The sequence below is a fragment of the Lissotriton helveticus genome, chromosome 3_1 (genome assembly GCF_964261635.1).
Source record: "Lissotriton helveticus chromosome 3_1, aLisHel1.1, whole genome shotgun sequence".
NCBI classification, from domain to species: domain Eukaryota; kingdom Metazoa; phylum Chordata; class Amphibia; order Caudata; family Salamandridae; genus Lissotriton; species Lissotriton helveticus.
The window spans coordinates 361653097-361677011 of NC_136061.1; the positions used below are offsets into that span (position 1 = coordinate 361653097).

A 23915-nucleotide genomic window follows, 5' to 3' on the forward strand; every position below is an offset into this window, starting at 1 on the left:
TGCGTCTTCGCAGCGCCCGCGATGCCAGCCCGTGTAGGAGTGCGTGCGGCTGCCAGGCCTGGTCTCCCCTCCTCCTCTCCCTCTCTCTCGCCCCATGTATGGAGAGCCGGCTCCGGCTCCATCTCGCAGCAAGACTCACCCCTCTCCTCTCTCTGTCTGTTGCCTCCTCAGATCCAGCACCTGGCGATCCGCTGCGTGCAGAAGAACATCAAGAAGAACAAGGGGGTGAAGGACTGGCCCTGGTGGAAGCTCTTCACCACCGTGCGCCCCCTCATCGAGGTGCAGCTGACCGAGGACCAGATCCGGGGCAAGGACGTACGTACTCCATCCGGCTCTGGTGGGCGGGGGAGGCACGTGGCGCTGCTGGGGGTGTGGGCGTGCAGCACTCTCTGGTGTGAACACACACTGATCCAGTACGTTTATATCGAATTGTGGGGGGTGGTTCATGCTTTGTTTAATGTATCTTTGCTGCTGCAGGGCTGCTGCTACAGGTGTGTAACTTTCCTTCTCTTACAGTGCCTACCTCTGATGCTCTCACAGCAGTGACCCATTACAGATTTCTCTTTCCTGTCACAAGTCCCTCTCCGACTTTTGGAATCTGCCATGCTCAGGCGGGCGACCCAAGGAAGCCCTCCCATGGGGGAAATTAGTACCAACACCAAGAGGCATCTTATGCGGGAGTGTCCTTGCTACAGACAGGACTCCAATACTTCTGTAGGGTAGTGTCTATTTCATGACCAGAGAGTTCCATCATCCATGCCATCGGAGAGGGCTTTGTGCCATTTCCAATGGCAAGGAGTAGTTTGAGTTGGCTGTATGCCACGATTTACACAGAGGATTGTTACTGTTGCAGGTCAAACACTTTGGGGACTCAGGATCCTGGTGAATTCACTTCTCATGAACCATTCATAACTATTCTCCCCGCTGGCAGGCGAAGAGCTGTCCATCTGAGATGAATTCCTTGCTGGAGTACTACTTTTACAAGAAAGTGATTCTGTTTTAGCACATGGCACTTTCGGTCACTATGTCAATATTAAATAGCCCTCTCCAAACGTGTGGAATTATTCGAGAGCTGTAAATGTGGGTGTTCTGTTACAGGCAAATAACTTTCCAGCTTGAAATTCTTCTCAGGCCAACAACTCTTGAATCAGTTCCCTCTTTAGTCCTTTCTGATTGGTAGCCTTTAGCTGAAGAGGTTTGGATTCTAAAAAATACCCATGCTGTTTGCATGTTGCTACAAGTATGTAACGCAGTGTCCAGGAGTATTGCGGCATCAGGGGGCTGTTTACCTGTCTAACATGTTGCTGCTGTTCATGATGGGCCTGAGATGGAGGTACCGCTTCAGACGTTGTGCGGTCGGACTTGGTAGATCTCTTACACATTTCAAGTCTCAGGAGTAAGTCAAGGAAGGCATCCTCCGACACACGGAGCGTACACTCTGTCTAAACTGTGAGCGATGGATTTGGTCTAAAGCCCCTGTTACTTTCCTGTTTAATGACTGAGGCCAGTCCCATAAGCGGAGAGAGTTTATTTTATGTGGAGCGTGAAGAGAGAAAAGGGGACATTTAATAGAGAAAAGGGGACATTTAATACTTTGCAGGGCATGCTGAGATTCCCCAGTCCCCTCCTTACCTGAGTGCAGTTTGGGAGCCAGGCTTGCTGGTGAGTGGCTGATGCTTCAAACAGAGCCCTTTAGGGAGTGATCAAACATTCCCTGAATTTAGAGATGAGAGGTTTATGAGCACAGCGCCCGCCTCCGTCCTAGCTGTTCGAGCTCCATCCTCTTGTGTGAGGCCTGTCAAGTTGGTAATCTCTCTCCAGCACATCTTAGACTTCAAGAGCAGGGGTCGCAGAGTTAATTGCTAGCATTTTGTTTGTGCATTTTTTCCGAGAGCTGTTTGTGGTAGGATTTATTGGCAGGAATTTATTATTTATATATCCACGGCCCCAGAAGCAGTACAGGTGCCAAGTAGTGACTCGAGTTGTCCAAAGCCAACCGCTTCTCTGTTTATGCAGAAAGAAATTGTTTGGAAATCATTTTGTTTCAGATATATTTGTGCATCTCAGTATAGAAGGGCAAGACCCAGGCCAGCATTGAGGCGCATCAGTTAAGCTGAGCTTACTTAAATGATTAAGAGTGAGAGGATTCGACAGAGCAATGTTCAGTTCAGTTCATAAAAGACTTTATTTCGGTCAAAATGACCTAAAAAGTGCGAGACAGAGCAATGTGTTTGGGACCCATTTCTGGCATAACACTGGGAGCTACAGAACAGGTAGTTGCGCCATTGAGTTTGCTTGGAAGAGGAGGAGACGCAGTGGTTTTGCTGTGCACCAGGGGTGTCGCGATTGTTAGAGCTGCAGCTATGGCGGCCTGCATTGGCTCTTTGTCCTCAGTTTGGCAGCTTCCTTGTTTAGGGTGATCAAATTGTTCCTTTTGACCAGGACACCATTTTTCAGCCGCAAGCTTCCCTTTTACAGCTCATTCTTATCAGGTGTATTAATCCAGTTGGTGAAATTGAATTGAATCAAAACGATAACTCCCAGAATGCATTAAAAAAAATTAAATGACAACCTAGAATTAGAGCCGAAGTGTCTTGCGACATCATCTTTTCACTGTAGACTTTTTAACAGTAGGTTTCTGTACACTAGTCAGTTTTTAGTATTGCCAATAAATTGGCAGTCAGTGCCACCATTTTTTACAAATTGTTTCCCATTATTCTTTACAACTCAAAATTATAGGCATGCCTCACCACTCATTCTGCTTTCATTGAGACTGCACCGTCAATTTTGGTAGAGGTTAAGTTGCCATTGACCATGTGTCATGAAGGTCTTTCGGAAAAGTGGTCCACTCCAAACATAGGCCAACCCATGATTCTGTTGGCCATTAACAATTGCCTTAAGACTTGATTTAAGTTGTAACATTTGTTTTGGTAAAAATATTGAAATGTTGGCTTGCTGTTTACAAAGTCGTTCTCTAAATTAACATGATCACTAACCTCACTTCTTAATCTTTCAGTGCCACATGATTATTTGTGATGATATTAACTAATTGGTCAACTTACTAGCAACTATAACATACTATGTTGATCTTTTCCATGAACACAATTGATTTTTTTTAATGAGTGGCACATTTTAATATGAATAGAAGTATATATGGTTCTGTGCTTTCTTTCTCTTTGATCCTCTGTCTGCAAAAACAAAGCTTCTATCAGTTTGTAGCACACTCAGTACCGGGAGAGCCATTAGTTCAGTTTAAGAAATATAGATTTTATTCCTCAGGTTGGATGCAGTACAGCTGAAGGCCCCCTCTAATAATTTCTGACTGGACTACTGTAGTGTCCCAGCACCCTAGATTTGACTGCTAGCTCCAGGGGGCAGAGACTAGGTTTGAGACTTCCTCCTCAAATTCTTACATTCAAGTCACTCAGCCGTGGGTACCCCCTTGCTGCCTCCCACTTGTGATCACTGGGGGCCGAGGAGGTAGGTCACTGCACGCCCCTGGCATCCCTCAGTCATGTGGAGACACCACACCCCTGAATTAGACAGAATATTGGCGGATCCCACTTCTCAAACCTTGGCATTGTCTGAGTGGACCTCACCCCTAACCTCTTTCACCCTGTTTGCAGGAAGAGATTCAGCAGCTCAAGAGCAAGCTGGAGAAAGTGGAGAAGGAGCGCAATGAACTGCGACTAGGCACCGACCGGCTGGAGAGCAGGGTAAGTCACCCGTGGTGAACATGACCATCCATGGTGCTTTGTCGCAAGGACTCGTTGATGCCTTGAAATGGGATCCAAGTGTTAGTTCAAATCTATCCTTTTAACCCAAGCGAGTTCAATGTAAGATCAGGCGGATAGGATCCATTCCAGATTTTCTAGTTAACCACTGACGATGTAAAGGAGCTCCATTTAGAATCATTGTATGTAAATGAGCGCTAAGTGGATATCCCGAAAATCTGTCCTGCATCTAGGCCACCTGGGCCTATGTCGGACACCCTTGGTTTAAACCACTATAGAATGTTTGTTTTACCATTTGTCCATTTCTTTTTTGGATGTCTTTCAGAAGTACAAACACAGTCACTCGTATGTGTAAAGCATAGTAAACTGTCTTAAGCAGCGTTTTATTAAATTGATTCTCACAACACAATTGCTAGACAATTGATAATGGTATGACTTAAATGTCATTAACCTGTTTTGCAATTTCTTTGTACTATTTTACTGCAAGATATCAATTTTTTGCTGAAGTTAGCCTATAATATAATATTTCGTATTTCTATTGGGTATAAATATATACATAGTGAGTTTCTCAGAGAGTAAAGAAGACACACCGTATGCTGATTTGTTATAGATGGCACTTAAAGGGTACTTCTGAGCTTTGATAAGATGTGTTCAAATGCATCCATACAGCCCTCTCAGCATATGGTAAAATAAGCTGTACTTGCAGTGCCAGATTTCCAGTCCTGTCAGAGGTTCTCAAGACAGACAGCTTGTGATAAAGGATGCGGTGAGAGGACCTAGCGTAGCTTGATTAAACTTTGGAAATTATGTATTTTAAAAGCCACCAGACAAGGTTACAGTTCTTTTCTGACAGACATCTCCCTTTTTTAGCCTCATGTTACAGCTACACTCCTTCAGTCCATATGTGTTGCCTCTCCCCTCTCAGATTATCTGTCCGAGTTCCCCCTCAATCCATGTTTGCCACTGCACTCCTCTTGCAGACCTGGTGTGAGGCTGCACCTTTGCCCAAATCTGTATGTGCTACATCCCCCGCCCCCTTCTAGGCCATCTGTGCCAAGCTCCGCACCTAAGGCTGCACAAATTGAAGTATGCCCACAAAAACACACAAGTCAAGGCTCCCTTCTTCCCAGCTACATGTGTCTCTGGCCATCCCTCAAGATCATGTGTCATACTCCAGCTCCTCCCATTCAGACCATGTGTGTTGCAGCTCCTCCCTTAAGCCACATGTGCCACAGTTCTAATCCTTCGGACCACACGTTCCAATCTCTGTCCCCTCATTCAGACAAAAGGTAGAACATCTTGCAGATATGACCTTCCGTTGGCTCCAAGAAGAGCTCGGTGACCTTTCTCCCTAAAGTAGCCAATCATGGTGGATATGGTTTCCCTCACATGTGTATCTATCCTCTGTCAAAAGAACGTGAGATCCTGCTTGCTTTTCCTGAGCTCACCCTTCTTCCTGCCTGTAGCCTCTCATCATTCTCCTGTGTGCTGCTAATGGATTAGGGTGAGGGCATGGTAGAAACACTGCTGCTAAAGCCCAACTTACCTTTTCTTCCTTCCCTGCCTTCAGGACCTTTGATGTCAGGGGTAGCAAGTGCCATGCTAGGAATACCAAAGGGCAAGCCTGGGCCACCAGTTGCTATCCTCAGTTCGGGTCCATGGTTTAACTACAGCACCCGAAGAAACACAAAACGTTCCTTCCAATGTCTCTTGCTGTATGTCTGGCGCACCCTCCTGTTTTTGCACACACCCCATGTAGATGTCACACAACACAATCTCTCTCTATCATTTGATAAATGACAGTGGCCTACAGTGTACAGCGAAATGTGGGTGACTGAAGTCACTGGTTTTACAGAAGGGGCCACAGATGCTTGTTCAGCCCTTATGTACTACTGATAGAGCTGACGCTACAGGTGCGCCAGCACTATCTTTAGAGGGAGTTCCCTCATTTGCATCGGGTGTGGCCCCATGCAAATGAGGGAAACACTTTGCCTTTGTGCCCACGCTGTATTACAGACACGGGTGCAGAGGCAAACATGGCGTTAGGAAGTGCATTCTCAGTGTGCCACAACAATGTGACATTCAGTGGGTGTGCCTCCTTAGCGCAGCCCTCTTACAGAGGGTCCCATGGAATTCCCCAAGACACCCCATTGCCGGTGGGTGCAGTCACTCGCTGCACCCGCTTGAAGGGGGATCTCTATCCCCTGTTGAAAGTGCAGGTGGGTTGCCGCATGCACAGGGAAACACAGAGCGGCTTTGAAGCAGCTGCTCCATATTTCACTGAATGCTGCCTGGGGGCAGACATCCATTGCAATAGGATGCATTGTCCCTGGTTGCGCATGGTGTTCCTTGGCCTAAACAAGGAAAGTGTGACCTATTTGTAAGATGGGTCCAGGTATGCTGTCCAAGGGCCAGAGTGCAAAGCCTAGATTGTTTCCTTTTCCTGATGTTTCTTGTATTAAACATGAAGGTGAGCATCTGACCCTCTTGCCTTCTGCCTCAGATTACGGAGCTGAATTCGGAACTCACAGATGAGAGGAACACTGGGGAGTCGGCCTCTCAGCTCCTTGAGACAGAGACGTCAGAGAGGCTTCGGGTTGAGAAGGACATGAAGGATCTGCAGGTGAGACAGTACTGCGACTCTCTCACACTCCATCATCCCTGATGGATGTTCATTTTCTAAGGCCACTGTTCCTTGAGTTGTTGTTTCTGAGTTGGTATCAATGTCAGGCTGGCCCAATGCTGTCAGCTCACTAAATGGCAGCCACCATTATTGGCCCATGCAAGACTGCCACTCATTGTCAGACCAATTCTATTAAGAACATTTGCGTCATTTTTAATCGTGTTATTTTCACATTTGTTTCTAATGCTGTGTTTTACCAATTCCATTTTATTTATTTTGGAAGATGTTTTAGTTTTAGCACTAAAAGGATTTTTTGTTTCTTTAGTTTAGTGTTGTGGTGACTGCCTCCAACTTCATCCAGTACTGTCACAGTGTGTTTAAAGTGTACGCCCTTTATGTACAGACTGTGACATGCCTTCATGATTATGACTTTAGTCTTACAAGATAAGCCTGTTACTTAATGTCTGCTGCCAGACTACTCCTACATGTAAAGCCACAAGCCCACATCGCTCCTGCCTTGCGGGCCCTACATTGGACCCAGTTGCCAGAAGATCCACATTTAAGCTGCTTTGTATCACCCACAAAGCAATTTATGAAACAGGAACGCTTTTCCTCGGGAATAAAATCACCAAATGCATTCATTCAACAAAGGAACCTACGCTCCAGATTGGCACCTTGCCTGAAAATCCCAACATACAAGAAAAAAACATAGGTGGCACATTCTTCTCTGTTCAGACAGCTAAACTATGAAATTCATTACCCCAAACATAAGATTGACAGATTATCGTATCTTCATAAGACCAGTTGGCTCTTTCCAACATAACCACTATACTCAAACACAAATGTACAGAATATTCCTGTGCATATAAACATTTAATTTGATCATATGTATGTATCTAGATATTTGTATTGCTTGGTATAAAAATGTGTAATATGTACTTATGTATCTATATATTCATTACTTCACTCCTACTGAAAAAAAATGGACTCTCACAAATGCACTACCCTATATTTCTCTTAATATATCCTCTTCCTCCACATTCTGACTCATCCCATACCTCATTCTACTACTATGATCTCCAAACTAACCCTTTCTAGAATCTTCCCTCCTCTATCCCTCCCTAGATCACCCCAAACCTCATTTTAATACTATTATAACCCAAACAACCCTTGTAAATTCTTCCCTCCCCTAGCCCTCCTTTGACTCATCCCAAAACTCACTTTACTACAATGATCTCCCTAATCCATTTCTAGAGACTCTTCCTTCCTCCATCTCTCTTTATACTCATCCCACACCTCATCTTGCTACTATGATCTCCCATTAAACACTTTCTAGACTCTTCCTTCTTCTATCCCCTGATTATCCTTTTCAATCCAATTAACAGACTCACACGTCCAGCGCTCAAATTAACAAAAATTTGCCTATACTAATCCACCATCTTTTTGGGTTCCGGAGTAGCGTGTTACTTGCTGAAATGCGCATTGACGCCTAGTCAGGGGTGGTAAGCGCTATATAATTACTATTACAATACAACGTTGAATATAAGAAACAAGACTGTTTTATAGAATCTGCACTGACAGGAATAGAGATCCATGCCACAGATAGTAGAAGTAAAGATTTGCTGGATAAACAAGCTTAATATAAAGTTTTTCTAGACTAGGCACTATAATCTCTCAGTTGACCTGTTTAAAGCTTTCTAGATAGCATCAGGTATCTATGGAGAAGACGTGCAGCATTGATGCGGTCTGCCCATTTGTGCCCTTCTTCTTAGTTTCTGAGTGATTAATATCACCTGGGAAAAGGCTACTTTCCTTCCTGGCCCCCACCCCGCCACGCCGCATCCAGCAGCCTGGCTTTCAGTTTTGCTTCCAATACTCCTTTAAAACTGGGAAGTCTCAACAGATTTTCAGTCTAAATTCACTACTATGAAGAATAGTTGAGCTATGTTTGCACTGAAAGGGGCCCTCTTGCAAAGTAAGTAACACAAAGCCTAATATTCCAAACATAAATCACAACATTTGACCCTGAATATGAGACTACGTGATAAAGAGGAGTAGCATTTCTGAATTATACCTAGTGAGGATGCCTATGCACCCCGAGATTTAAGGGATTAGTGCACCTTACAAATGATCAAATATGCCTTTTACAAATTAACAAATATGCCTTTTACAAATTAACAAATATGCCTTATGTTTAGGCCAAGCATGATGCTCTGGTGAAGAAGATGGACTCTATGGAGATGGAAGTGATGGAGGCCCGTCTGATTCGTGCATCAGAGCTCAATGGCGAGATGGACGACGATGATACAGGTGCGCCCTGGCCCGCTCATTTTTAGGTCGAGCCGAGGCAGCTTTTGCGCTGCTCTGCGAGGCATCCTGTATTCAAGTATGGACTTGAAGCTCTGCCCACTCTCTGCCCATATTTTTCATTGGCTTGTGTCATGGTCCTTTGTAAAGGTTGGCTTCTGATTCGTTAATAGGCTTGTAAGTCCCACCTTGTCTTCATTTGTAACCACCCATGAGGACTGGCCCTTTTACTTCTCTTGTTACACGTGTGTCTCATTTAGTCTGTACGCACTTTTTTCTTTAATGAGTTTCTCCTACTGCAGGCACAACATGCATTCTTGCAACATTCAGCTGGCCATGCGCGTTTTCACTTTCCAAGCAGCCCAGGCTGCTTGTTTGAAATGAAAAAGAATCACATTGACAAGAGTTTGATCTATTGGCATTGTAAATGACAATGTCTTTTATGTATGTGTTAATTATCAAAAAAAGGCATTGTCATTTACAATGCCAATAGCTTAAACTATTGCAAATGTGAGACCTATTGCATTGCCAATGCTTGTTATTGCCTCTTTGCTGGCTTCTTGCTTTGGAGGCTGCCAGGACTGTCTGCATCCGTGGAGTAGGGCAGATGCACTCGGTGTAACAGCAGGGCCTATCACTAGCATGATACTGAAATGGCTGAAAATCACATTTAAGCAGGTTAAAAAAAACATCATTTGTATTGTGATATTTACTTCCATTGGCATTCTGTACAATGTAGGCTCAAACTGTGCTCTTTTAAACGAAATAACCCTGCCACACTAATGTTTAAAACAATTTGCATACTTCTTTGTCAATAATTCTGAACAATTATTGTGATAGAATGCTGTGCTCCGATTTTGCAGGATTCTGCCCGCGCATTTTTGAAGTATTCTGAATACTCTTGAAGTATGCAGTTCATAATCTAATTCTGACACTGTTCCCTTAAGAACTGTGCCTGATTTGATTTTGAATATTGCTGCAGAATCATTTTAAGAGGGTTTGCAAAACGATTTATTAATCATTCTTTACACCTATGTCTAGAGAATTGAGAACACTTTTTCATTCGGAATTCTCTGCCATGTCTTATTAAAATAATTGTTCACATTGCAAACCTTTTTTCTACAATCGCACAGTCACACTAGTTTATTAATAATTGCTCCATTTAAAGACATGTGTATCCTTCTTTTTAAGCAATTGTGTAAAGTGTGATCAAGACATTGAACACACGACGTCAAAAAGAATTACACACAGTCCCATTTTAAAGAATTTCCACATTTATATTTGCACACAGATCATTTTATAAGTTAAAATGCTTTAAAAAAATATTCGCATATTTTAAAAGAACTAATGTAGGAAATAACTGTGCATTCACTTTCTTCTAAGTTGCCATGGCATTTAAAAAGTATGACTCATTAATCTTTGTCAAGTTCGGAATATTTATTTTTCAAGAATGACCAAACTCGTTTTTACTGCACATACTTTTAAAGATAATTTTACATGTAGATACTTTAGAAGTCAGAGCATTTACATATGTCTAAACAGCGTTTTAAATAATTCTGCACTTTTATTTTTAACGATTCACTATGTGACTTTTGAAAGAATTCTACAGGCTACATTTTAATACTCTGCCCACTATTTGTTTTAAAATGTCAGCGTTATAAAAAAAAATAGTAAACATTAATTTGTTTAATTCGGATTCTTCCTTTAATTCTGCACTCTTGTCCTTAAAAAATGAGTTCTGAATTTGAGTTAAAACTGTTTTTTCATTTGTAAAGAACCACGAGCTCTTGTGTTTAAAGAAGTATATGTCTATAAATGCATTGTGTTATATAACAAATTGTGGAACTATTTTGACATTAAAAATAATTTATTTAGTGTGTTGCGGCCTAGTACTCCCAAGCATGGTGGAGGACACTATAGACCAATCCCCTGGTTCATCCACTCAATTGAGAGTCAGGATTAACAGTCAGTTTCCGCCATTGGAGCCTCCAATGGCTCAGATGGGAGTGACGACCCCACAGATATTCGACCATCAATTAAAGTACATCAGACAATCTGCCTATTCAGGGCAGACACTCTGATGTGTTTTTCCTTTTTGGGATCACCAAGGAAAGTCTGGCTGACCCAAAGAGGAAAACATAAAATGACCCTACACGCAGGGACCAAACTCGTAGCATATCAGGGACATTTGTTTTACAAATACAAATTTCTGCTTTGGGAGTTTGTGATTGTCAAAAAAAAACACGTTGTTGCGTGGGTGCATTGAAAATGGCGCATGAACAGCAAAGCCTCAATATCTTCAGGGGAACCGCCATGGTGAAGGCACATAGATCTATACCGGGCAAGTGACAATCTCTAAATAAATAGGATGTAGTCTGCCAGGGCACCGGAGTACATCTCTTTGCTGTCCTGGCGAAGCAGAGTCCAGCCTTCCAGGATCCAAATAAGCCCCAATGGGTTTCTGTGCAGAACTTGAAATATTTCTGCCCACCGTTTTTTCCCAAAAGCTGTGCAATCCTGCTTAGAAATGTCTAAAGTAAAATCAACAAATATCGTTTATCTTCTACACAAAATAAACATTCAACACAAAAGTCAGTCACCATTGTGCTGCAGTATGGGATTTCAGTAGGAATTCCTATTAGTAAATATGCATGGTGATGGTATAAGGTGTACAGCAAGTGTTCTGCCATATTGCAAGCATACTTTTGGTCTGTGGTGGGCATATGTAATAGCTGGTGATTTTTTTTCTGGTGTAGCTATTATTCTAATTTGTTTATCATTCCCAGTGAGGCAATGATGATAACGTTTCTGGGGAGAGGGGTTGGCCTAACGGCTAAGGCGCTCGACCTCGGACCTGGGGATCTGGGTTCGAGTCTTGGTAACGACGCCAAAAAACCCCTGTGATTCTGGGCAACCCCTGTGATTCTGGGCAAATCACTTAATCTCCCCGTGCCTAAAAAAATGAAAGTGTGTGCCCTCATGTAACGTAACTGGTGCTATGTAAAGCGCTCTGATAACTGATTCGGTTCGGTTCTAGTTCGCGCTATATAAAACTCCGAAAGAAAAAAAAACGTGATTTTGTTTGCATGTGTGATTGTTATTAGAATGTGGTTAGTATTCCTGGTGGTGTTGTGCTACCTAGAGTTACATTCCAGCACGTGGAGAAGTGTGGCTCAGGGGTTAGAGGCAGCAGACCCGGAAGCTGAGATCAGTCCTGGACCAGGGTTCAATTCCCCGCCTCGGCGGGTCTTGGGCTAAAAATTCCACAGACTCGATAATTCTCGCCCCGGTGCCTCCTCGACTCACGGGTTCACACTCTGCGACTCTGGGCAATAGCTTGCTTAATCTCCACAACGGCCCCTCGCGGCGGGATGCCTGACTTTCACCTTGTGGATACCCTGCTATCTCACAGGGGAATACCAGGACGGGTTCCCTAAGCAAGCGCCGGGAAACCCACTGCGGGTAGCTGTGCGCTATATAAGCTCAACTACATTATGACGTTAACTGGTGGTTATTTGTCTGTAGAGTAGTGGTAGTAAGTGGTGGTTATATGCTGGTGAGGTGTAGTAGTTGTTCGGATGGTTAATTGATGGTACTGTGGTTTACTTGTGAGTTTGTATTAGTAAGGGATAGTTGCTTGATGTTAGTGTTGTAGGGGTAACTAGCATTGTGTGTTTCTTATAATCACAAACTTGAACGTCAATGGGGCAAATAGTTTTTCACCTACCACAAAGCAATCATTTGCATGCAGGGTGGAGATGGTAGCTGATATTCTTTGCTGGCAGGGCTGTGCTGTGATCAGGTAATTTATGCATATGGTAATAACTGGTAATTATTTTCAACTGGAGTTGTGGTGGTAGCGGGTTGTGGTGGGAGCTGGCAACATATGTACAAGGACTGTCTGACATTTTTGTTTTCTGCGCTGGACCTTAGGAGGGGAGTGGCGCCTTAAGTACGAACGTTCTCTGCGTGAGATCGACTTCACGAAGAAGCGCCTTCAGCAGGACTTCGAAGACAAGTTGGAGGTGGAGCAGCAGAGCAAACGGCAGCTAGAGCGAAGGGTGAGTCATTCTGGACTTGGTCCTACCATGCCAGCTTCTAAGCTTCATTCCATTTCAACAATACAGATTAGTAATACTCATTACAGCTGTGAACATATTTCTGGCCTTTCGACCCTCTGAAACATTGGGGTCTGCAGGCGAAGTAATCATTTATTGTGCCGACCTACGAGTGGCTAATGAATACTCATAGTGGAAGCCTGGAGTCGTGGTCAGTGGTATTGTTAGATTGTCTCTTTGGCTGTATTCTGTGGATTAAACGTATAGCAAATCGAATGGGAACTATCAGCCCAAACATCTATCTTCATTGAGTATCATATAGAAGCGCTAGATGTATCTTTCTCAAACTTGAAGACTACATGTTCACTTTTTAAATGTTTCTTTTATTCTTATCATTAGTAGAACATTCTTGAAAGTTGAATATCAAAATCAGTTTGGAGATCACACATGCCTTCTGAGGGACTGCCTGCTTTTCAGTCTTTAAAGTGCATTTTTAAATTAGGCCAACTACGGAGGCTTTCTTCTCTTCCGTGTGTGAATGAAGCTTTCTGTAGAGCTCAATGCTGAACTCTCTAAGTGCCTGACAAAAGTTATATTGGCAAAGTGCCTGCCCCTCTGAGAGTCTTTCCTATACCATTCTTGAGTTCGCTTCTGAGTTTCTTAATTTTGTTGCATTCTTCTGAGACCACATACGGTTGTGGTGCTTTCCAGAGAACTCAACTACTCCCTGAAAACCACATTGTGCCCTATCAGGGTGTCTTATATTAGGCTTCTCCAACAAGTAGCTCATGAGCTGCTGATAGCTCTCCAGTTACCTGTTTGCAGCTTTTACGAGTGAAGCCCAGCCTATTAAATGAAACGCTTTGACTTAATTGAAATAATATGAGTATATCAAAAATGAAAAGTGTCTGTTTAGGACAAAAATGTGTCTATTTTCATATCCAGTAATTTCTAAAACATATTTAAAGCTGATAGTTAACCTATTGCTATTAAGTATTACCCATGTAGATGTTTTCTAAATTGACCACTGTTTACATTACTACTGCAGAGATGCTCTGAGGTAGTCATTGTCGGTACTCTTGCCTAGTGTGGCCACCAATGTAATCTTGACTGATGTGGTCATTATTATAACACTAAATATATTAGTAGCTCGTAATGGTTTTCATTAAACCAAAGAAGCTCTTATTACTTGAGAGATTGGAAACCCCTGTCTTATAGATGTTGCCATATTTGCAGTGCAACTTCATGAGGGCGGACTGGGCTCAGTGGAATATTCCAGCAGTGCCTTTTCTCTGGGCACAACCCCATGACACGCAGGCAGAAATGTCTGTGTTTGCTTACAGAAGAGAAGGTGGCTTTTCCAGGCACTCAGTCCACATTACACAGTGCTGAGCAGATCAGAGATTTGGGAATGCAAGGATAAATTATGAATGGCGCAGCAGAATGTGGAAGCAATTTGGACTAGATTACCGAGAATGCAAAGCGAGCTCAGTGCGGGGAAGGAGATGCTTTTCAGATTCTCAGCCCTCATTAAGATGATTCAAGGAGCACTAGAGGGATGACTTGTACATCACTCAGTACAAGTCACTAGGCCCTGGTATGTGTGTGCTGGTGGTCCATGCTTGCCACTCACTCATTTTGTCTGTGTTTGATGCACTCCTCCCAGCTGGCCGACCTGCAAGCTGATAATGAGGAAACTCAGCGAGCCCTGCAGCAGCTGAAGAAGAAGTGCCAGAGAATGACGTCGGAGTTGCAGGACACCAAACTGCACCTAGAGGGGCAACAAGGACGGAACCATGACCTGGAGAAAAAGCAGCGCAGGTGGGTGACGTGGGCAGGGGTTGGCAGGATCAGTGCGCAAGGCGTGCAGTTCAGAATGTAGGCTGGCCATAACATGGAATATGAGGTATGGGCTAAATGTACTATAGACAGTTTAGATATGGACCTAGTTGCACGGTAATTGTTGAATATATTGTCCGGAGTAATATGAACCCCTTCAAGCATAATACGTTTGTAACCAGTATACTGTGAAATTGTTATTGAAGTGTAACTTGTGTAGTGTGGAATGTAAGTTAAGAATAAAACACCGTTTACATTATGGGCGGGGTGTGCTTTGGACACATTAGATACTGACTGGCTATTATGTAACACTTTAAAATATTGTCTGGGCCTAGTGTGAAATTAGGAAAATTCCCCCATGCTTGTGGGGACCGTGCAACAATTAAACCATTCAATCCTTTACAGAATGCAGGTGCACAATGAGCATCAACTGTGCTAGAAAGAACCTTCTGAAGACTGTCAGTGTCAGCATGTTTCCCGGAATTGGAAGTATTCCAAAATAAACTCTCTCGCAAGAGTACCCTGCAGCACCTTAACCAGCATTGCTGCCTAAACCTTCCCACAAAGAAGGGAAAAGTAGACCTGCTAGACTTAGCAGTAAACGGGTTAAAAACCGCCCTGTGACTTTAAGAGATCTAGAGGTTTCAAATCCCATGATGCTTTTTTACTGGCACTGGCCTGTCAGAGCCAGTTCATTTGTTGTCACTTGTGAGAGTGGAACCTTAGAAACATTATGATGGGTGATGTCTAGATGGGCCACCCCCACTGATTTATGCCCCTATTAAAATTCCTGGGCTCTATTGAGCTTTCTGCCCCCTCCCACTTCCACCCAATCCGGGGGCAGATTGGAGATAGAAAATTCCAATCTGCCCCCCTTGGGAAGGGGGGGGGGCAGAAAGACTTTTGGCCATGGGGGGAGCATTAGTCCATTGCAGTGGGGAAGCTCCGCTACTAAAAAGTAGTTCCTGGAGTTTAGTGGGTGGATCCCTGCTTGGGGATCGCCCTCTTGCAGTGATCCCGAAGCAGAGATCCACTAGAGAAAGATATAGTTGGAAAGGGGGGAGTCCTCCCTTTCTAACAATACCTCTCCTGTCTAAATCAGTGTGGGGCTTGAGATAGGCACCGAAGCAGTGAAAGTGAAATGAGCCTATCGGTTCATTTCACTTTCAGTTGTAATGACGGCAGCACGCTATGCACTCCGATCGTCATTACAACATTTTGGAAAAAATGCATCGGGTTGATGTGGAAGCTACTTCCCAGCAGCCCATAGTGAAATTAAAACAAGCATTTACAATGCAATGGTTTCGCCTTTGGAAAAATGTGAGCTATTGGCATTGTAAATGACAACATTTGTATTTATGTGTTGGTTTTGAAAACAGATAAATAAATGGTATTGTTATTTACATTGCCATTAGCTTTATCTCTCGCAAATGTGAGACCTATTGTACCCTACGGATGAGCTCAGCAGACAGCAATTACTACCACACACACCCAGAGCCAGCCACACACACACACCCAGATCCAGCCACACACACCCACCCAGAGCCACACACACACACCCAGAGCCACACACACACACACACCCAGAGCCACACACACACACACACACACACACCCAGAGCCACACACACACACACATACACACTCAGTCACACACACACACACCCAGAGCCACACACACCCACACAGAGCCACACACACCCACACACCCAGAGCCACACACACACCCAGAGCCACACACACACACACACACACACTCCCAGAGCCACACACACACACACACCCAGAGCCACACCCAGAGCCACACACCCTGAGCCAAACACACCCACACACCCAGAGCCACACACACACACACCCAGAGACACAGACACACACACACACACCCAGAGCCACACACACACACACTCAGAGACACACACACACACACCCAGAGACACACACACACACACCCACACCCAGAGCCACACACACGCCCACACACCCAGAGCCACACACACCCAGAGCCACACACCCACACGCCTAGAGCCACACACACACACCCAGAGACACACAGACACACACACCCAGAGCCACAGACACACACACCCAGAGCCACACACCCACACACCCAGAGCCACACACACACCCAGAGCCACACACACACACCCAGAGCCACACACACACCCACACACCCAGAGCCACACACACACACACACACACACCCAGAGCCACACACACACACCCAGAGCCACACACCCACACACCCAGAGCCCCACACACCCAGAGCCACACACACCCACACAACCAGAGACACAGACACACACACACCCAAAGCCACACAGACACACACACACCCAGAGCCACACACCCACACACCCAGAGCCACACACACACCCAGAGCCACACACCCACACACCCAGAGCCACACACACACACCCAGAGCCACACACATACCCACACACCCAGAGCCACACCCACCCACACACCCAGAGCCACCCATACACCCAGAGCCACACACACACACCCAGAGCCACACACACCCAGAGTCACACACACACACACACCCAGGGCCACACACACCCACACACCCAGAGCCCCACACACCCAGAGCCACACACACACACACATACACCCAGAGCCACACACACACCCACACACCCAGAGCCACACACACCCACACACCCAGAGCCCCACACACCCAGAGCCACACACCCAGAGCCACACACACCCACACAACCAGAGACACACAGACACACACACAACCAGAGCCACACAGACACCCACCCAGAGCCACACACACCCACACACCCAGAGCCACACACACACACACCCACCCAGAGCCACACACACAAAAACGTCCCTAGTTAGTCGGTTTAACCGGCTTGTATATGGCTTTGTACTAATGGAAAATGTTAATGTAACAACCCACGGTATGATGTTTCATTGGGTTATCTGCTCGTGATGCATAATTCTGTCCTCAGTAAAGTTACCGGAGCGTTCAAAATACCGCGATCGTCCCCAACAGTGGCAAAGCCAACGCTGTCTGTACAGCACTGGCAAAGTAAGAACGATTGGATTTGCCAATGCTTGTTTGCTGTATTTGTATCACTGGGAAAACATTTTCCTCCCCAGCACCCGAATCAGATTAGAGGGTTCCTTTCCCGCCCTCCACCAAGAGAAGGGATTAATTCTTTCTTTTGGAGACATTAAATGTCTGAATATTTCCTAAGTAAGAAAGTGGTGATTAATAGTGAGAAACCTGCAGCACGCGGCGCCCCAGGCTCCCAGGAATGTGGAAGGAACCCCCCCCACCTCAGTGACTCAGTGCTTGGTTTAGAGCTCGGCGGGGAGATGCACTTAGAAAAGGAGGATGGAATTTCCCTAAAGTTTGTGGCGAGCCCCCCCCCCACGGCAGCGTTCCAATGCCCCCTCAATGTTTTCACTGTTGCACAAGTGCCAGCCCGACCCTTGTGCACCAGGCAGGCGCTGGGCTGTGTGTAGGAAGCATGTGTGTAAGAGTTGTAGGGAGTTTTGTGAACGGGTGGGGCGGGGGGCGAGACATCCGCGTGCACGTGTCCGTGTTCTTGGACGGCTGTTCACGGGCACGAGCAGGGGGGGCACGTGTAAACGATCCGTCCGGAGGGGGGGGGTGGAGCATCATCATATCATTTATAAATATCTCCGAGGGAGCCGCTGGCGGGGCATCCTTTCCAGAGCTGCGCCCGCGGGTGCTGCCAGGCTGTGCCCACGCCGCTCCAGAGAGGTTAGTGTATGGGGGCTTTAGTGCTTATCGCGCCTCGAGGCGCTAGGGACCAGCCAGAAAAGCTCGTAGAGCGCTTCAATGTACATCCGGGAGCGGTGCCAGGGACAGTTTATTTTAAGAGTACTCAGTAAGAGGCGAGGAATGCGTGGCACGGGGTCCGGTGGACTTTTTTTTCATTTTACGCACAAGTGGTTGTTGTTCTGAGCGCCAGAATGGTACAAACGGACAGTGACGCAGCCTAGGGGGGTGGGGGAGAGGGGGGCGGGGGCTTTGCAGAAATCTCCGGCAGCAAGCACAGACTGCTCCCACAAAAGGAGAGGTTGTTCGAGGTGTTTTGAATGTGTTTGTCTCTTTGGCACAGAGCCCTGCGGCGTGTCACCGCACTGGTCACACCAGGCCCGGCTCCAGGAACTTATCGGGGGGGGGGGCTCTCTATACGCTATTAAAAGAAAAATTCTATATTGCCTTGTCAATGTTTGTTACAAGTAGGAAGGGAATGCAGCGTGACTTCCTTAAAATAGCTGTGCAGGGCTTATGCTTGTTTTCAGTGTGGCTCAAGCAGTTAGTGTTGGCAATGAATTAATCTGCGTTATAACTTGTTAATATCACAGCATCCAACTGACCCTATGTACGACCTTCGTGTCCTTCAAGCTTAGGTGCGGCCGATGCCAGGCAGACGTCCCTCGTTGCGGTGCCTTCCAGGAGAAATGACCAAAACAAACCTTCAACCAAAAAAAAAGCAATGCCCACCGCCGCATGACGTGGGCAAAAGCCTAAAATTCTCTGGAACGCCCACGAATCTGCTCCGGCATTGACGGACAGATCTCTGTTCCAATGGCTAGCCTCCATTTATGGAGCTAGCCAATGGAACAGAGAGGCGGTGACCAAGCCACATACTGTTCTCATTAGATTTCGCCTGTGCCGAAAAGCTGCGTTGTGCGCAGCTTTCGACCAGGCGAAACCTAAAAAGGAAATCCCTCTGGTGATCACACAAGAGGGATGTCCTGACGCAAGTGCCAGGATGTGCTCAAGCTGGCCACCGCACCAGAGCACGGTTGCTGTGGATATCTCCAGCACATCCATAGCACCCACGCCGTTAACAAATACAAGCCCTTTGAGGAAGATCCAACGTTCCTCTGACTGGAGCTTAAACTAGATTATGCATGCCTTATGTGGTGTCTAGAAGGAACATGTTTCGGCACCAGAGACCTCAGTTCTTCTTGACAGAGAGAGCAAGAGTATAAATGTGTCTGGAAAGAATATTTGAGGTACTTGCCGCCACAGTGCTCAAAGTTGCAAGATCGTTTGTAGGATGATGCGACCATTCCCTATGGGAAACAATGCCAATATTTGCTGATGACATTCACAGTGACAGAAAGCAAGATTTTCAGGAGGTGTCGAGTAGGACTTACTGTTGTCTTATCAAGGAATAAGATCGAGCATTGATTCAGCTGAATTGGCTTTTTTGGGGGTTTTGCTCTGGGATTATACTTAGAAGATCTTCTTGGCTTTGTCTCTCATCTTTAAATTCTGGCAGTCAGTTAAAATGATTAAAGTAACTGTTTTCAGATAACACTTTATTTGTAAAGCACACAGAGGAAGAAATGCTCGTCATGAATACAGAGACAAGACCCCTCAAAGCAGTGAGTCTAGAAGAAAGTAAAAAAAAAAATTCCGCTCGTTCTTCCTCACTAAGACTGTTGCTATTACCACAGACACATGATTCAGTTGCCTTATGGATCATACCAACCTCACCAGCAGCCGCGGGACAGATGTATATACCAGCCCAGACCAGGTTCGAAATCCGAATTTTCCAGTAAACAGCAGGCCGTGAATTAATCAGGATGACCAAATGCCCAATTAAAAACAATAATTCGCTAATTTCCCTGGCCGAACTCCACCCTGGTACAGTACAGACCTGGCCTAGTACAGCCCTGGTAGATTCCAACTTAATAAATAGTACAAGTGACGGGTGACTGCACGATGTCCTTCGCAATAGATAAATGCTTTGTTTCAAAATCCAACCTTGTTCACTTCCACCATTGGCAACAAAACACCACATAGCCATCCTGCACAAGACAACATCTGTGCCTCAAAGGAAGGGAGCTATAGAACTGGTTCCCCGGCATCAAAGGAGGAACAGAATTATGTCTTCATAACCAAAAAAAGGCTCTCCTACAAATGGACAAAAGGGAAAGGTTCAACATGCAAGTATTTAATTAAATATTTCCTCAGCTCAGAAAAGGAGAGTGGATGTACTTGATAGACAGAAACTACCATATGTTTCCTTACAACTTATGCTAATGCAACTCGTGTCATTGCAATTGATATGGGTTTCTCCAGAGAGAAGTGTAAAACTCTCCTAACATCGAACAAGTGTTCTAAAGAAATGTCTATCTCGATAGAAACATAGGAGACATAGGTTGCAAGGAAAATAGGAAGTTTATTTGTTTCTTAATGGAGAAGACACATTACCATTATGAGGTCCTATCTTTCAGCCTGAAGACTGCACCTTGGACCGTTTCGAAATGCATGTCAGTTTTAGCATCTCAACCTCATCATCCAAAGATCTTCATTCACCCGCACCTGAACAACTGGCATCCAAAGATGTTTGTTTACTCACGCCTGAACGACTGGCAAATCAAAGCAAACAATCCAGTAAAATCCAGCAAAAGGATTAATATTACACTGTGAGCTTACTACATTGGCTAGATCTGCGAATACATTTTCATAAGTCGATCAAGTCCTCAGCCCAAGCACTAGTATACCTAGGAGCAATTCAAATCATAGTGCACAGAAAAGTGTCTCCTTCTGAGGACACGTGTCCTCTATTTAAATGAAATGCCAATGTGTCATCAACACAACAAATCCAACAGCACAACAAATATTTATTTGCTATTGGGATCCATGAATGCCTACAAATGGATTGTCCCTAGTGCAAGACTGCATAGGAGTCCTCCACAACCATACTTGGAAGACCAGTAGTGTCAGTAGTGAACAACTGGGACAACAAAGTGTGTTTGACATGAACTCTTAGTAACTGATATCTCTCTGGTAGTCTGCAGTGCACATCTAGGCAATTTATCTATCAAAAGCTTATGGTCAGTGAAGGAGAGCTCTTAGCGCATCACCCTTATGGAGCTTAAAGCAGTTGATCTGGCATTATAAACGTTTCTACACTCCTTGGCTTCAAATTCCATTCTGGTGGAGTCAGACACCACTGAATGCACTACAAACGGGGGCCGCGGGGCAACTAGGTTCAGGTCATTGTCATTGGAAGCACAGATGATTTGGTCATGACTGTTGGCGAGAAACCTGTTAAAAAATACAATTAATGTTCTGGAATACAGAGTCAACAAGCAGATTGTTTCAGCAGGTTCTTCAAGTAAAACCACAAATGGTTATTAGACGACTAATACCTAACAGTGTCATCCCAGATGTAGACCGATTTCTAACTGATCAAAGCGCCAAATGCCCTAACTCTAGGAAATGGGACCAAGGATCAACTGGTCAAGGTAATTACATTACACTTTTCCACCCTTTCCTCTGGTTCCATCAGTACTCCTGAATGTGCAGTCCTCACATGCAAGATGGATTCTGAATGGCCCATACCATGGTGGTTTCCTAATCTGCTACAGATGCCCTTACTTGTCATTGTGTAAAAAAAAAACTATTGACTAGATTAAAGTTAATTGTTTCACAGATCCTGGCATCACTAAGTTTGGCAGCATGAAATCAAACATTTTGATTACATGAATTCGCTTCATTCTTGCATGGACATTTTAAAAGAAGTTAAGAAACCTGCACCTAGTTCCTCCTGATGCCTTAAAATGAAAGATATTTTGGTTATTGTGCTAACAAAATAACTTTGATCGTATCTTTTGACATGAAGAAATGAATGCTTACTATATTTGGTCAATTCTAAGCTCCAATTTATTTTCATTAAAATCCATCTGGTGGCAATAGTGACATTCAAAAAATGCCCTCATCTGCTTTCATTTTTTAAGCTACCAGTATTTAAAGACTTTCCTTACGTTTTGAGGAAAATGTATCCTTCAATGGGTATGCCTTAACCTCCACAGGAGCTCAGTTTAGTGTTATCAAGATGAATGGGCTATCCCCTTTAGCCCATCCCCAAAGCTTCATTGCTGCATCTTACCTGTACCAAACGTTTTTTGATAGCCAACACTTCTAACTAAGTGTTAGAGTGTTACACGCTATCTGTGCTGAAGCCTATGCAATTTTTCACTCCAGTAGGGTAGTAACGAGAATTCACCCCTTGTTTTTATCAATGGTGGTGTCAGAATTCCACATTAATCATGGCAGTATTCTTCTGGTATTTTTCAGCAATCCTTATATTCTACCTGGCCACTTTCTGCATTAGTTCAATGTTAGGAGAATTTTACACCTCTATCTGGAGAAAGCCCAATCAATTAGGAAGTCTAACCAGGTCTTCATTAACTTTGGTCCTGTTCATACAGGTTTAGCCACCTTGAAACATGGTGGATTATTTTGTGCAGTAATTTATTCTCTCCGTGCTTCCATTTGGCAAATAAGCCTCTATTTTAAAGTGCAAGCCTAACTCAATTTAGTCTAAAACAGCTATTGTGGCCTGGTTGCGAAATATTCCATTAGGAGAAATTTGTAGCGCTAAAATTTGGAAATGTATTTGTATGTTTCCAAGATACTATTGTCTTGACAGTGACACAAGAGCTAACTTGATGTTGCTCAAGCCACACTTAATCTCTTAAGTGTACTAGTGTTTGCTTCTGTTTTTTCTGGTTCTTGTCCCTTATTGCCAAGTGTCACAATGTTGGGGTTAGCTCGTTGCTCTATTTTAATGCTTATGACTATCAATCAAGAGCCTACGAAGCAAAAGAAATGGTTACTAAATATGCATTCATGGTTCTGCATCGCACTAGTCTTTTATGAAGTCACAAAGAACCCTCTCGCCTACTTACTCTGCCATGCGGGAAAATGGTTATTTAGGATTCAGTGCTATTCTTCTGTCAAAAGGAACTGGCTCCAAGAGTCAACTGCCAATACAAGGCATCATTGGATTGAAACCCTATATCTCTCTAAAAGGCAGCAGGGTCTTTTTAAAACTCTTATAATGTTAAAACCTATCCGATTTTTTTCTTCTTTGTAGGCAGTGTTAATTTTGGATAAGGTATAGCCGTGAAGTTTTGTAAGATGGTTTACTTTGGAATACTCTTATAATTCCAGGAAAGAATTCAGCCATTGATAGACTTTGGAAGGTGCACGTTAGCACTAAATATATTAATTTTGCTCCTGCTTTTTTTGTAAAGAAGTATAGGGTTTAAGATTTCTGTGGTCCCTGCACGCAGACGAGAATTATTCTATGGTTTATGACTTCAAGGAAGATCGCTACAATGCAGAACTAGGAAGAAACGTAAATAACAATTTCTTCTTTGGAAGATAGATTGAGATAGCAGACTATTGCTGTAATTTCCCTAGTGTAAAATGTGCACATTAGACATGGGTTATGGGTGAAATGAAAACATTATAAAAGGTCTGAGGATTAGTTGGGCACATATCTAGCATGGTGGTATTGTGGCAGTATTACATTTGGCATGAGTGTAATGGGGAAA

At 44.4% G+C, this 23915-nt stretch overlaps 1 protein-coding gene across 19 annotated transcripts in view; it reads left to right on the forward strand.

Annotated features, from left to right (window-relative positions):
* Positions 1-23915, forward strand: part of MYO18A (myosin XVIIIA) — an 864705-nt gene that overhangs the window by 602347 nt on the left and 238443 nt on the right. For all 19 annotated transcript variants that reach the window (XM_078680070.1, XM_078680063.1, XM_078680078.1 and 16 more), the window contains 6 exons: positions 172-315; positions 3627-3716; positions 6238-6357; positions 8556-8667; positions 12598-12725; positions 14389-14543. In XM_078680070.1, the coding sequence (XP_078536196.1) occupies positions 172-315; positions 3627-3716; positions 6238-6357; positions 8556-8667; positions 12598-12725; positions 14389-14543 (749 nt within the window). The remainder of the gene's footprint in view (positions 1-171; positions 316-3626; positions 3717-6237; positions 6358-8555; positions 8668-12597; positions 12726-14388; positions 14544-23915) is intronic.